This window comes from Dromaius novaehollandiae, chromosome 1, assembly GCF_036370855.1.
Source record: "Dromaius novaehollandiae isolate bDroNov1 chromosome 1, bDroNov1.hap1, whole genome shotgun sequence".
Classification (NCBI taxonomy): Eukaryota; Metazoa; Chordata; class Aves; order Casuariiformes; family Dromaiidae; genus Dromaius; species Dromaius novaehollandiae.
In genome coordinates, this window is record NC_088098.1 from 147822032 (window position 1) to 147837235 (window position 15204).

General features: G+C 35.5%; 1 protein-coding gene across 6 annotated transcripts in view; it reads right to left on the reverse strand.

Moving 5' to 3' along the window:
- VWA3B (von Willebrand factor A domain containing 3B) overlaps positions 1 to 15204 on the reverse strand; it is a 101163-nt gene that overhangs the window by 14861 nt on the left and 71098 nt on the right. For all 6 annotated transcript variants that reach the window (XM_064502004.1, XM_064502013.1, XM_064501987.1 and 3 more), the window contains 3 exons: positions 11593 to 11711; positions 8796 to 8846; positions 6392 to 6608 (listed from right to left, as the gene is read on the reverse strand). In XM_064502004.1, coding sequence (XP_064358074.1) covers positions 6392 to 6608; positions 8796 to 8846; positions 11593 to 11711 — 387 coding nt within the window. The remainder of the gene's footprint in view (positions 1 to 6391; positions 6609 to 8795; positions 8847 to 11592; positions 11712 to 15204) is intronic.

A 15204-nucleotide genomic window follows, 5' to 3' on the forward strand; every position in this document is an offset into this window, starting at 1 on the left:
CCACACAAAAATCACAAACAACACTAAAAAAATTCCCCAAAATAAACAAACTCAAAAAAAAAAAAAAAAAAACCACAAGGAGATATTTTAAACAGGAGATATGTCTGTTTTCTAGTTTTATCCTTTACCTCTATAGAACATAAACTATACCAACACTCCTGTTTCTCAAACACAGTCTAAAACGAAGGCTCTTCACAGTGCTTGGCTGTTTGAAGTATAACCTAACAAAGGCTGATTTGAGTGCAAAGACTTACAACTCCACAAACACAAAAAGGCATTTGGATAAACCATTCACTTAATTCCTCAGGCTCCAAAGGGACAGCTGCTGCTGAATATTTATTATTAACTAATTTGTAATGCTTGACTAATAACTTGGGCAACATCCAGCATTCCACATTAACCCCAGTACTAAAGACTGAGTAAGCACGCACAACGTACTGCAGAATTCAGGTGGTTCAGAGCCACTGTCCAAATTCAAACCCATCTTTCCTGCCTAATGTAAGCTTGAGGTGCTCGGTGCAACAGTCCCAGTGCCCATTTCTGGAATGAAGTTATCTGTTAGCTTTATTACAAAAGAGCCCCATCTGATTCACAGGGATTTCCACTGAGGCCAGGTTGTTCAGCTCTTCTTACGTTGAAGCCAACGCATTAAACCACTGAAGCCAATGCAATAAACCATATGAAGTGGAGCAGATTTTGTTTCCCCCGCCAGTATCTGCTGTATTTTAAAACTCACTTCCAAAAAAGATTTGTTGTTGCACTTTCCTACCATAAGTGAGAATGGGTAGAAAGACTATCCACAGACCTCTGAGTATGTTTGTCCTAACTTTAGCATTACTACTAACACAACCCTCATTCCTCCAGATCAACAGTGCCAAACAACTACCGATTTTCCCTTAACTGGTGTCGACAAGCCCATTCTATGTAGACCACAGTCCTTTTTTTTTTTTTGGAGTGAGCATAACTAACATTTTGTAGCTACACACTTTGTCCAACAGGTTACTCCATTGATGACAATGGAAAATTTAACCAAACAATTTTAGATGATTATTAAAATTAGTCATACGTTTTTTGTTGTTGCACAATTTGTGATGCTTTTTTTTACTTTCTTCTCCCTAAAGATGCACAAGGACAAACAGAGGAGATGCCAAACTATTTAGGAAACATTTGAAATGTAAAAGAGATCAACAAACAGCTATTAGTGTTCATTAAACAGTGAGGAAGATTGAGGATTGTGAGAATTAGGACATCAGGAAATAGAAGAAACTGCCAAGGGAGGTAAAGAATTTCCATTTTCGGATAGAATTAAGACTCAGCTGTATATACTTCATTAGGAATAATTAAATCAACTGTATACAAAAGAACAGGCTACATGGGCCACTAGAGATCCCTTCCCACCCAAATAAACCTGCTTTACAAAACACTTATGTTACATTTATAAATCATTTTAGATTATTTTTCATCACACAGTGGTCATTCAGCATGGCCACAAACAAGGCTAAGCCCTGCACATTCAAGCTCATGCTGAGGGAAACAGCATTTTTAAAACTGTAGCCTTAATGAGTGGTTCCTTCATAAAGAATACAGCTTTATTTCTTTGCAGAATCTGATGTCCATTGATATGCGGAAACAGAAAGAGTTAATATGAAAGGAGATGTTCTTTGCCACTCTCAAAGGCAGGATTATGACACTTAGGGAAAGAAATAATTTACATGAAAATGCAAAGGCCATTAACAGAATGCAAAAACTGTCCTGGAAGGTACCACATTTGGAGAATAGTAATGCCATGACCCTGGTACCTGAGGTGCTCTAATGCAAGGTGGATAGGAAAGAGTGTACAAGTCCTTCTGTAAGGTAAAAATGTCATGTTGTAAAGGGCTTTATCATTCAGTGAGAAAAATCATAATAAGAAATGATGGCTGACCTTTACACCTGACAAGTTCAAAACAGAAACCAGATACAATATTTTAAGTCAAAGTAGTTACTTATTAGAACACACAGACATGGTAACTGATACATTCCTCATTTTTTATATCTTTAAATCAAAACCAAGTGCCAGCCTGAAGATGAAGGTTTTAGTCAACATGTTTAATCAGCGCAGCAAAAGGAACTGTATAAATAGAGTGAGATACCATCTACAATTATTCCTCGAATTAGCTAATCATCAGTTTTTAGTGTTTTAGATTTTATCTGATAATAATTAAATATGTTTGCTCATTTCCCAAAACATTTACTTCTTGCATCACAGGGGATCTTCAGCCATCTCAGGGCCCTGTGCAGGTGGATGTCTACTTCATCCTCTTTCAATAAGCTATCGACATAACTTACCTTTCACAGATATCAGCAAACATAGCAGCCTGAGCTCAACTCCCACAGAAGGTCAAAGCACAGAGGGAGGATAACCAGACCATTAATTCAGTTGCAGGCTTAAACAGAAAGCTCCTGTAGCAAGGACATCCAAAAAGGATTACTAATTCTTCTAAGAAGTTGTGAAGATAATTAGGAACCCTTAAAAGCTAAAAGCTAAGGGTTTTTATCTTGAATTTTAGTAAAAAAAATCAGCAGGCAATTTAAAAGTCTACTTTGTTGAGCAGACCTCCAGAATAATTGCCATTTTTCTACCATCTCATAATGACAATTTTCATTCAGTGCCAGCTCAGCTATTTCATTGCTGTAATGTATTTCAGCTGGCAGTTTACTTTTTTGTATCCCTTTTGCAGACAGAAATCACAGTCAAAAAAACCTCTGGCAACCTTTTAAGGAGGCTCCACATTTTTTTTGCTGCTTTTTTCACTGTTTTTTTCCACCACGTAAACAGAATTCTAATTACATCTGCATTTCTGCCTCTCACTCTTAAAGCCTTTCAGTTGCAGATTAGCAATTACTGAAGATGTTGCTCTGATTAGGCTCCTAAAGCAGGTTGACTCAGGATAAGTGATTGCACAATGTTAATCACATCATGTCTGAGAGCACACATTGGTGTTTCAAGGCAACAGTAAAATTACACAGAATCAACCATAAACCATAAAGATGTTTCTGCTACTCTTGTACTGAGACATTAGGTGGCAGAGGTGAATCAATAACCAAAACAGATGTATTAGCAAGGTAATATTTTCAGATGAATGTAAAATGCATCAAAATCTTCATCCACTTTTTCAAGAACTTAAAAATGTTTTCAAATGTAGATTCTTAGTGGAACAAATACATTCTCCAAAGTTACAGAAACTGAACATGATCCTTCTCATAATCATTTATTTTCATACATGGCCTCTGTTATCATAATATATTCTATGCAATTTAATACAGAGAAATTTTTACAATTGACCTCGTAGTATGAAAAAGACCACAACTCAATGTGAAAAGTGTTACTGACTTCAGTGAAAAGAGAAGTGGATGAACATCATATAAAACTAAAGACTGTCTTTTTCAAGAAACTGGCATTATATTTCTAGGCATGACCTGCTAGGTAGTACATAGTGATACCTGACATAATTTTCAAGTAGAGGACAGTCCCATTCACTGTAGAGAACTCACAGTACAGGTTCATATTGTGCTCATTTGGGTTTCACTTAGCTTACCTCTTCATATTAATCCATATATATATATATATATATACATGTATGTATATATATGCATGCACAGATATGTCAAGGTAAAAAAGAACTAGTATGATCATGTAATCAGGCTTCCTACATAATACAAAGCATACAACTATCTCCAGCATTCATTTCATTTAGGCCAACCATGCATTAAAGTTCAGTCAGAGTAATTTCCCTCACTCAGTGATATAAAACAATGAAAAAGAGAACAAGTATATTAATATATGAGCTTTATGATGAATTCTCTATTTGTTTTTACTTATCCTTTTTAGAACTTAGAGGTCTGAAAGAAGATATTCTTTCTTCTTATTTTCCTAGTGAGCTTATTTTAGTATTAGCACAGTACAGCTCTACCTAGACGGCAGTTCTACAGAGGCAGCAGCATTCCCAGTGAGGCACTGTTTGATGAAGCTTTTAGATGAAATAACTTGAAACTGAATAAGAGAGATGCTTTGGTTTTTTAGAGGTAAGTACTTTGAATTTTAAAGCATCAATAGTGTATACAGAAAATTTTTCACTGGGGAAAATTAAATCAGTTTTTAAAACTTAAAAGTATGTTTTTGATTTCCCTAAGAATTCACTCACACACTCTGTTGACAAAACTCAGTGCAGAAGATCTACGTATTATTCAAACAGAATATAGGTTTTTAAGTGCTCTATGGGATTTTATACATACACGCATGCATTCATGTTTATAAAAGTTACTATGCAACATAACTTAACGGTAAAAGCCATTAAGGTAGAGTCAAATCATTTTCAAGAATATCCTGAAAGAGTGAAAATAATGATAGAACACAATATTGTAACCTAAAATATATTTTCTGAACATACATATCACAGAAAAAGCTAATATGATAGAGTATGTTCTCTCTTCCCATAGTGCAGCATAAAGTAACTTATTAAACTGATCTTTATACTTGTTTCTTCATATATTTCCATAGGCATTTGATCAAATTCCTCAACAGCACTCCAAGTAAAATCAGTGGTTCATTTCAGGAAAATATATATATATAAGATCAACAAAAAATCTCAGACTTCAATTACAGTTTCAGAGTAGCTAGATTATTTTGTGCTAATGCAGAAAATGGAATTAATGGAATGGAGAGAGCACTCTAGCTGGGCAGAAGTAGATGTCCTCTTTAGGATGAGCTGAATAGCTCTTCAGATGTCACTGACTGTTGACGAGGGCACCATCCACAACAGTGTGACTTAGATGCCTGTTCGTATGTAGAGGCCTACATGGTGTGGACACTGAAATTTCAGTGTCTGAATATGGAGATGAATCTCACCCCTCCTCTCCATCTTTTCTCTTAGAATAAAGATATCATGGAATGTTACAGTGAATCACTTTTGACATTACGAAATCTTTTAGTCTTGTTTATCTGATATTAACCCAATTTCTATTAAACCTGAGAACTGGGTAGATCCCACTGGAGATCTCTGTAACAAAGTATAAAGATGAGATATGTTTATTCTTCTCATCAAAATGTCTTTGAAACTTTAAGAATAACAGATACTTTGAGCTGCTGCACCATCAATGTGACGACAATCAGCTTTGGATCCTTCCCATAAGACTGAACAGTGCAGTTTCTTTTCTCCCTGTTCCTGGAACCTGGATGAGAGTTAGTTACATGGTGCAGCAGCTCAGCAGGTATTGACATCAAGTGGACAAGAAAAATACACAAAGGAGACTTCTTCTGTCTCTTTAACCAAAGTATTTATCGATCCCTTGGTAAACAAGTCCACAGTTCAGAGAGCCTTTTCTAATTTTTCAGCTAATTCTGAATCTTTAGCAAGGAAATAAAATGCAGAACTGAGGCCAGTTCCTAAGAATGCCTTACTCTTCAAGACTGTGCAAAAATCTAACAGGGGAGCTAATGCTAATGGAAGTCCAGAGTGTTGCCCATTTCATCAGAGAACATTTCATTGTTTTCTGCAGATTATTACTGTGCATTTTACATGAAGTTACTCTTAAAAGCCCATTAAAATTCAAGCAATGGAGAAAATGACTACTAATCTATGAAGCTGCACTTCCAAAGACAACCCTTTTTTTCTTCTCTGTATTTTATGTATATGTAGACTTATGCAGACCTGCAGGATGAACTGCCACAAAGCTTGTATCATAGCAGTCTTTCACATATCTCTTCTTTTTCAGCTGTCCTTGCAGAGGAAATAAAGGTATTTTGCTCAGATTTGATTCCTAAGAAGCTCAATTTCTCTAGCTCTGCCAGCCATAGAACTTCTGTTTATGAACTATATTCAACAGAGTCCAAATTTGCTGTACTACAGTATATAAAGCAGTCTACTTTTTCATTCAGGATAAATTTTAGCTTTGCTAGAAGTACATTTAGTGTCTTATTGATTATTTACACTTTACAGATGACCTATGTACACAATTAAAGTGTATATCCAAGGAGATTCATCTGCTTTTCCTGATTGCCTTGGGGTGCATTTTTTTTAAAAAGTTATTCAAGTGCCATATGACATGGGGGTAAGCTGCATCCCAAATAACAGTATTTCAGTAGTTTTCTAGAGCTAGTGAGTGTGAATAGTTAGGTAGACACATAGACAGACAGATAGAGAGGAAAAAAAGTTTACTGTAAAAAGATAAGTGATCATTACAGATCACTTTCTTTTTAATTACTTTCTTTCCTCTATCCATTTGAATAGCATTACACTAAGTGCCTAATTTATAAGCTATTACCACAGAACTAAATTATGCCAGAAGAGGCAATACTGAAGAGGAATATTTGAAAGAAAAATGTCTGCCTGCCTTTCCAATCATCTCTCACCTTTTTATTGTTAATGTTTAACTCTGAGCTTTTCTCAATTTCTTTTTTTACAGCTTCCTGAAGATCAGAGGCTTGTTGCTTATATGTTAATGCTGCCAGTATCTCATCTTCTAACAATATTACATCTTCATAGGAAATTGGCCATCCCAGGTTTTCTAAAGCCTCCAGCAAAGCTTCCTTATTCTGCTTATATTGGACTGGCCCATCCTCTCTAAATCTTAAGAAAATAAATAAATACAAATCAGTAATTACATGTAGGAGAGATTCTAATTTTTACTGTACTTTACAAATAGAATCATGGAGTTTAAAGGCAGAATAAAACATCAGATTCATCTAATCTGGTCTTTCGTATGCCACAGGTTCTTGCATTTCATTCAGCTACCGTTGTGTTGAGTGAAGTAATTCCATCTGGCTTAACTGTATGTCATAGAAAGACACGTAGACAGCAAATCAAATGGCTGAGCATAGGTGTCTGATGCCATTTTAGGTGCCTTAGAACATCTGAGACATTGACAAAGAGCTTACAGATATGACCTAGAAATCATGAAAATCCCAGGCCCTCCTGCAATAGCAGCTGCAGCCAAGTAGCATCCAGAGCATCTAAAACGGTACCCATTAAGTCCTGATTTGCTTCATCAGTCTTGACTGAACACATCAAAAGAGAGAATCTCCTGCTGTTTGTTCTTCTCTCAGTTATGCTCAGCTCTGTTTTCACCCATCAATCAGAAGTTTGCTTCCATTCATAGGTTATGGTTATGTCAAAATCCACTAGACTGAAGACCTGTTTTAAGCCTACACACTGCAAGTACTTCTACACAAAAGGTGAATCAGCTACAACCTTACTGTTGATTAAAAACAAACAAACAAAAAACCCCAAACAGAACAGGTGATAGAATTCTTTAAATCCCCTGTTGGTAGTAAGGTATTTCTTTTTAGTATTCCCATTATTCCTGCGGCTCTTTTCTGTAACTTTGCCAACATTTTAAAAATGTGAAACCTAGACCTGCACAGAGTATTTAAGTGTTCGTCTCACCAATGTGTACAACCATGGCAAGCCCATTCCCCTGCCCTACTCTTTCTCTTTACTCAGCTCTCTACTCCTCTAGGAACTGTTTTGCATTGAAATCATGCTGATTGACATGGTTATTTACCTAGACTTTGTTCCCTACTAACAGAATCCATTATTCATCTAGAATCTATGTCAAGCAAACTGATCTACTGAATCACTTCTCTCAACTATTCTGAACACAAGCCTAATATTACCACTTCTCCATTAAATTTGAATTTCCGTCATAATCTCATATACCTTTTAACAAACACTAGTGAACCAGAGATCTCCTCAGGCAATTCCTTGACAAGTCTTGTGACCAAAGCTTTGTTTAATTGTCCCCCCAGATTCCTAAAGAATTTGAAAATATGTTGTCATCCTTTTGTTGGACATGGACAATTATCTCTGGAGTTGTAAATTTAGAAGAGAAAGATTGACCATTTCAACTTTTATGCATCAATATTAACAATATATACCCCTCTAGTAACAGACTGTACAATTGCTAGGTTTTCTTTGTTCCTTATATACCTAAACTCACGACTTGCCCTACCTTTGCCAGCAATAAAATTATTCTTATGACACCTTATCAATTTTCTACAAAGTATAACTCCTCATCTGTATTAATAGGTATCTATTTCCTTTTTTTAATTATATGCTGTTCTTTCGTTTAACAACCTTCACTTCCTCTCTGAGCTAGAATGGGTTTCTGCCAAAATTGTTCACTTCATTAATGATAGAACTGTGTATTTTTTGCTCAGTAAGTTACTCTTCTTTAAAGCCTTCTAGTTTTATTCCCATTTTTCTGTCTAGAATATTTCCCACCCATTCAGTTTTCACTAACTGATCTTCACATTATCCCATGAAGTAAATAGATACTAACTTCACTGATGTCAGCCCTGTTGACAATTTCTGGTGTTCTAAATTGCTATGCAGAATCAAGCTAGTTAAAGTAACATAAACTTCCAGTGTAGTATACACTTCCAGCAGGATAAAGGTGCTTATTAAGCCTTTACAAACAGCCCTTGAAGTGCTCTTTACTGGATAAGAGAAGATTTAACAAGATGCCAAAACTGACGGCATGCTGCCCTCCCAAGGCCTGCAACTTGACACTGGATTAAGAATAGATTAGCACCATTCAAATGGATTGCAAGTCCTTTCCTTTAAAAATAATCAGCCTTGAAAAAAGGAGGCCCAGAGTTTAATATTACTCCATATCTCATTTAAAGTAAGGTACAGGCATGAAATATTCAAAAATAAAACAAGCTAGTTACAGAAATAGTGATAAAAAAAGAAGTATGAAATATTTATGACCAGGTTTTCAGAGGTGAAGTAGAAAACCAAAAGGTGATAGCTTACTTGTCTCTTTCATCTTGAGGTAGTTCTCTCCAAATAATTAGATTTAGGCGCCTATTAAAGAAAGCAAAACAGCTTTTGGGAATGCAGTTCCTTGTGCAGCTGATAATCTCAAAATAGCAAATAAACAGTTTCTTAAGATATCTGCACTGATTTGTATTCCAAGAGCACTGTATTGTCAAACTGTATCCTTATCATTCATCTATGAAATTATCAAATCCAAGAGAAGATAGGAAAACAGCATCTTCCATCAAGTAGCAACATGACTATTTCTAGGTCACAGAGGGATTAGTGGCAATCACTGATTCTTGTCAGGATTTTCTATAGAGGGTTCAGTTCAGCACCAGCAAGCTAAACCAAATAACAGAACTGATTAAATGCCAGCTAAGTTAAGCACAGTTCCTCCAATTAAACAGTTTCAGAAAACTATCCTAAAGACACATGGAAAGCAATACTAATTATTTTTTCTGCTAAGATAACCCCTCAGTTATGCCATTCAGATTTCTACTTCATTAAACTCTAGCTACAAAGGAAAACTACTGATAGGAAAACAAAACTGATTATCCCAAAGCAATGCAGTTCTGTGACGATTCAAAAGAACCACAAACCTTTCTGCTTTTGCTTTTTAGACATAAATCATAAGCTCTTATTAGGCCATCTACCTTACAGTTTTCTCTATTAACATCTAAACAATTAAGCCATTGCTCAATTACTTCATTTCATACTGTAGAAATAAATCTCTACCGATGATCATAATTGCTGTAATTATGGAAAAATTAAATTTACTATATTCTCTTTGAAAACATAAGAACAGATTCATTGTTACAAAAAATTCAGATCCATTAGACTTTTAAGTATCTTGCTAGATTTATTGTTGCATATCAAAAAAAGCCCATTAAAACCAGATTTTGAATATGAATTTCTTGTTGATTCATTTTATCTTCTAGAAACCAAAACCAAGCACTTTCAGAATGTAAATTACTTAATTCATTCACAATCTGCAGTCTCAGCATGCTCTGCTGCCTATTTCACACTTCTAAATCTGCACACTCATAACTGACTCATTTGTAAAAGCCTCTAGCTATACAAGATCATACAGTATGCAGCTTCCAGCCTTCTTCTCATTCAGGACTGGGGAGTCTCTTTGTCAGAGCATGAAATTACTGCCCTCACCACTTTCCTCCCTCTTGATTTGGTGCTAAGGTCAAGCTACATACGGGGAAGATATTGTCATGCTTTCTTCTGTTCTTCAAACCTGCATGCACTGACATATTGTCAAACCTAAGAATGTCAGAATAAATTTGTGTCCAACCACCACTCACAAAACTGAACTGCAGTTTTTGCAAATTCAATTATTGAAAAAGTAGTGCAGCGTTTACAGCAAAATAATTCAGTTCTGTTGCTGTTTCACATGTAGAGGAAAAGCAATAAGAAGACATCTTTTTTATATCATTAATGATAAGGATCTTAAGGCAGGTCTATCTTTTTCACATATGTTTCACAAGAGTAGGGAACTCAGTCCTGCTATTGTAAATACATCTGACTGATTAAGCCCTTTGGGACTGTCTGCATAGGTAAACACTCCCACTTACAAAAGTTTCAGAGACATGGGCCGATATTGTTAAAATGCTCAAAACTGAAATCAACGGATATTAAATATAGAATGGTATAGCACAACAGTGAAAAACTTGAAGATTTATTGGAAATCACTGTCAAAAATATCTCACCTCTTCTCCTACTGAAATCAGTGACAAAATGATTTCCTACTGAAATCAGTGACAAATCTAGATTTCTGAGTTCATTGGAGCACATAATAACAACAGATATTCCTTCACTGATTTCTATTAATATTAGACATAGTGAGCACCATTTACAAATCAGAATTCTTGACTTTTACCACAAAAGACAGATATATTTAGGAATAGGAAATGCAAATGAAAAAGAGAGCTATTAAATGTTTAAAAAAGAACTGACATGATCACAGAGCTACAAAGAAAAGAAAAGCTTAAAGAGCCCACAGTGGAATTAATCAGAAAGCAAAGACTTAACACTTGTCATCAGGGGCTTTTTGGTCATGTAAAATATTACTTTTGTAAATGTTATTAGAATAAAGCCAGATAAGACATCATCTCATTTATTAAAACGATTCTATCCAAAGCCCTAATAAGGTTACTAAATGACTATCAGTAGGCAAATAATTGCAATACTTCAAAAAAACCCACAAAATTAGATTAAGGAACAAAATGGACTAGATATCTAATGTCCTCATCCTGTTTACTTCTTATGTGCTCTTATGAACATTTAATTAATAAGCACAACACATCTCTCTAAAAAAAACCATTAAAAATGGTCGGTATCTTATAGGTGCTTCAGTTATACTCCTGCACCCATAGTTAGATGCTAAACAGCTGGGAGCAAAAAGAAGGCCACTTATTTAAATATCAGTCTATGCTTTTAGAAGCTCAATTGTACGTTAAAGTCTTGCTACTGTATGTTCTGGGGTGCCTCTTAAGGGAAGATTGCTTCCACGTTTATTCTCCAAAAGCAAGCAAAATATTGTTTTCTTTGCCATTGAAAAAACATAATATGAGCAACAGGGTATTTATGGTCTCCTTGGCTATTCACTGGCTTTTCCTTCTGCATTTTTTTGAAGAAACTAAACATTTCTCCTACAGGTTAATGGTTGATTAAAGTGTGGAATTACCAGTATGGGCAGAGTATGCATGATCAAGTAGCCAATACATCAGAAAAATCTGGATTTAGACTGTAAACATGGTACATTTCTGATTGGCAGACTTGCCTTTCATAGGATTTAATTGCTTGTTCCAGTTTCTCTTTATAGGCATCAAGATTCACTGCCTGAGGATTAATTAGTGTGATCCGCTTCTGGTCACTGCTAACATGGGCCAATGGTAAAATCTATAACAAAAAAAAAAAAAGACTTCATTTATCATACATTTCCTGCACCGGAGTAACAGCATGCCCATGACTCCATATCCAAGGATCAGAACAGACAGAAAGGAAAGGCATGAGGAAAGAAAAGAAAGGCTGCAGTAAGAAATCTCTGAGCACCCCAAGGAAATGGTCATTAGTCAGCAATAAGGATTGTCAGAATTAAGACATCATTTTCATACTGTTAATAAAAACTTCTGAAATGATATGATCCCCTTACACAGATCAATGGTTTTAAGGCAAGGCATATCAAGATTATTAATTACTAGTTAATTCTAACGAAATCAGGACTCTCCAAAATCTCACTTTAATAATGAAAGGATAGCTCAGAAGGGACACAAGCATGTCTATATTCCAGACTGCACTACTTCAAAACAACTCTCTTATACTTATTAGCATCTAATTCTAGCATGTAGATGGGGTAGTTACTTACTTAAGTAAGTACTTATTTTGGAGGACCATATTTTCAAAGGAGTTATAGTCCTAAAGATGCAGAGAGACATTTTTGACCATCACACTGATCACCGACAAGGACAAGGTGGCTATTGCCTACTGAAACCAGTCTTAACTGATTGCAGTAAGGCTTAGGAACCTAACCAGGCTGGCTAGAATCAGGAACCTCAATATCTTTCATAGCCCACAACAGAGCATCTGCATCTCACCAAAAAGACAGGAGGCCATACATTTATCATCAGCTCTTCAAAAGGCAGAGGAAAGTGGGAAAATGAGGCAAAGAAGAGGAAAGAGGCCTTTCCATCTCCCAATCCAAAGTCCCACCATTCCTCAGCCTATTAAATTACTTAGCAGTTACTCTACGAAAAGCTATTTATATATCAAGGTTGTGATGAAGATTATCAAGAGAAAAAATTCAGAAAGGATACGGAGAAGCATGAGCATGTTACTCTCTGCAAAACACTCCTCAACATATAGAACAGAATGTGAAGCTTCTCCAAGTGTCTGTCTGAGATCAGGATATGGATGACAAAAAGATGGATAAACTTCAATTTAGATAAAACTGAAACTCGTGTTGGTGAGATAAAGCAAGCAATCATAAAATGAAGCAATAAATAGATATCTTTAATTGAGAGCACTTTTCAGTTACATTTTATTTGTGTTCAAATCATCACAACCTAGCTGGATTCCCAATTACTTCTGCATTACCATTTTTCAGGAGCAATGGCGTGACTTTATATTCCCCATTTGCAGCTGGCTGTGAAGTTGCAGACCTCTCTTTCTGAGGACGTCTTCACTCTGATTTATGAATCTGCGTCACTTTAATGTCAGACTACATCAAAGCTCTTCATATTAGATAAATTTTAAGATCACTTAGAAGCTAAAGTTAATGGGAACGTGATCGTGAAGTATGAGTTTGGATAAAAGTGGAATTTGAAAGCTGAATGGCAAGGATCTGAGAGCACCTCTCATCCAATTCCATACTACCATCATTGCTGGCTGTTACATTATTCAAACCAAGATTATAAAGGGCCAGCAGGGTTTTGCCACATAGAAGTCCTCCTTTACAAACTCCCACAGCAATTCCAAGCACAAACAGCATCGTATGCTAAATGAGTATTTAATACAGGTTATAAAACACTCTAAATAGAATATGAAGGGCAGGCAAACATAAACACATCACAGTATTGAAGAACAAAACCAGAACACAATGTGTTCTTAGCATATACTAAACTAAAACTAAATACAAATATTATGCACACAGTAATGAAAACTGCTCATAAAGTCAAGTTAAATTTGAGAAATAGATTCAACTGGAAGAAAACACACAGAAATTTTTTGAATGTCAAAATGTTTTGGCATTTTATAAATTAAATACTTAAACTTTCATATCAAACAAATACTTTTGTTTCAAAATAGTTTTTATTTCAGAAAGAAAATTTCAAATGTTTTAAAGACAAAAATACCCAATAACCCTAGAAAAATATTTCTTATTTTAGACTGAACCAGATGTTTTGGTTGGACTTAATCTGAATGTGATTCTTCTGAGCAAATCGTTGAAGGCAAAAATCCATGACTTGCAAGGCTGTACTAAAGATGCCATAATCTGCAAAACAGATACTCAAAAGGTTCTATATGGAAGGTTTTCTCCAGAACTACCACAGCTATAACTTAGATAAGCCCTTGAATCAAATTTTTTTCTTGATATGAAACTGATGGGTAGTTTAATGAATTAATCTCCTAGAAATAACTCATGTGAAACTGACAGGTCACACAGAATTGAAAAAACAGGCTGGCCTCCTGTTAATGAACAGTTGTCATGGAAACCTTTTGCTTGCCTCATCTCCAAGGTGGGAAAACCGCTCACAGTTAGTCCATCATCACTGCTAGCAAAGGCTGAAAATAAAAATTCTACTGTCCTCAGAAAGAACAAAGCAACATGTCTGTATTCCCCACCAAGAAAACTAAGACTTCAGTGGAAAGAATGCAAGTATGTCCCTACCTTTACTGCCCTCAGTGAAGTACTGCCCTTCCAAACTACTGGAATAATGAAAATTCTTAATCAATCTGTTAATGACTCTTGTTCAAGCCTTCTGGTTAGTCTCAGAACCTGTTTTCTGCTTTTCCTTGATTTGCTAGCATGAAGCTTGAAGGAAAATGGGTACTGTAATTGAAAAAGTCAAATCTACTGGTTACACTTTCTTTGCAATCCTGAACTTTATTTTTCCTTTCTATAAGCTGTTTCAGATACAGAAAAAGCCATGCTTCTACAGGCAGAACAATAATTTCTCATTGCCGTAGAAACTGAGTGTTTTCAATGCAATTAATGAGGGTTATCTAGGTATGAAAAAGTGGTAAAATAGATACATTATTTTGTAAGTGCTTCTATTTCTGAACTAAAGAAAGCCCATAGAAAACTTTTCAGATTCCATACAGCAGCTATACAGATTCTGTACAGCATCCTAAAAGCAATGAACTTAATTTAGCCCTGAATTAGGCTAACGTACACTCCCACAATCTACCTATAAAAATTCCTCTAACATAGCACTTGCTGAATGGTAGCTTTGCTTGCTTTCAAAGACTGTTATATTTTACAGACTACTGTTTTTGTAAACAGAAGTTCAAAAGCAGCTCAGGATTGTCTGGAAGGGATACAAACGAGTCTGATTATACAGAAAGGTGGAAGAAAGCACATTACTTAGTATATGTGTCCAGAAAAAGATAGGGGAAAGAAATGACTGCTCAGAAATCAATCATTAAAAGCTGTGTGAGAGTTTCAGTGCTTTTTGTTTGTCATTTTGCTGAAAATAGATTTTTTCTGTAGTTTTGCAGTTGCTGAATACTTTTTTTTTTGCAAAAATGGCTATTTTACATCTGAAATGTGAAAACGTACATTTTGAATAGCCTTGATACAAAAAGTCATCTTTAAAACTATTACCTTCCCACTTCAAAAAAATACTTAAAGATCTTGGATTTGACTTGGCTTTACTAAAACAGAAGGTTTTGC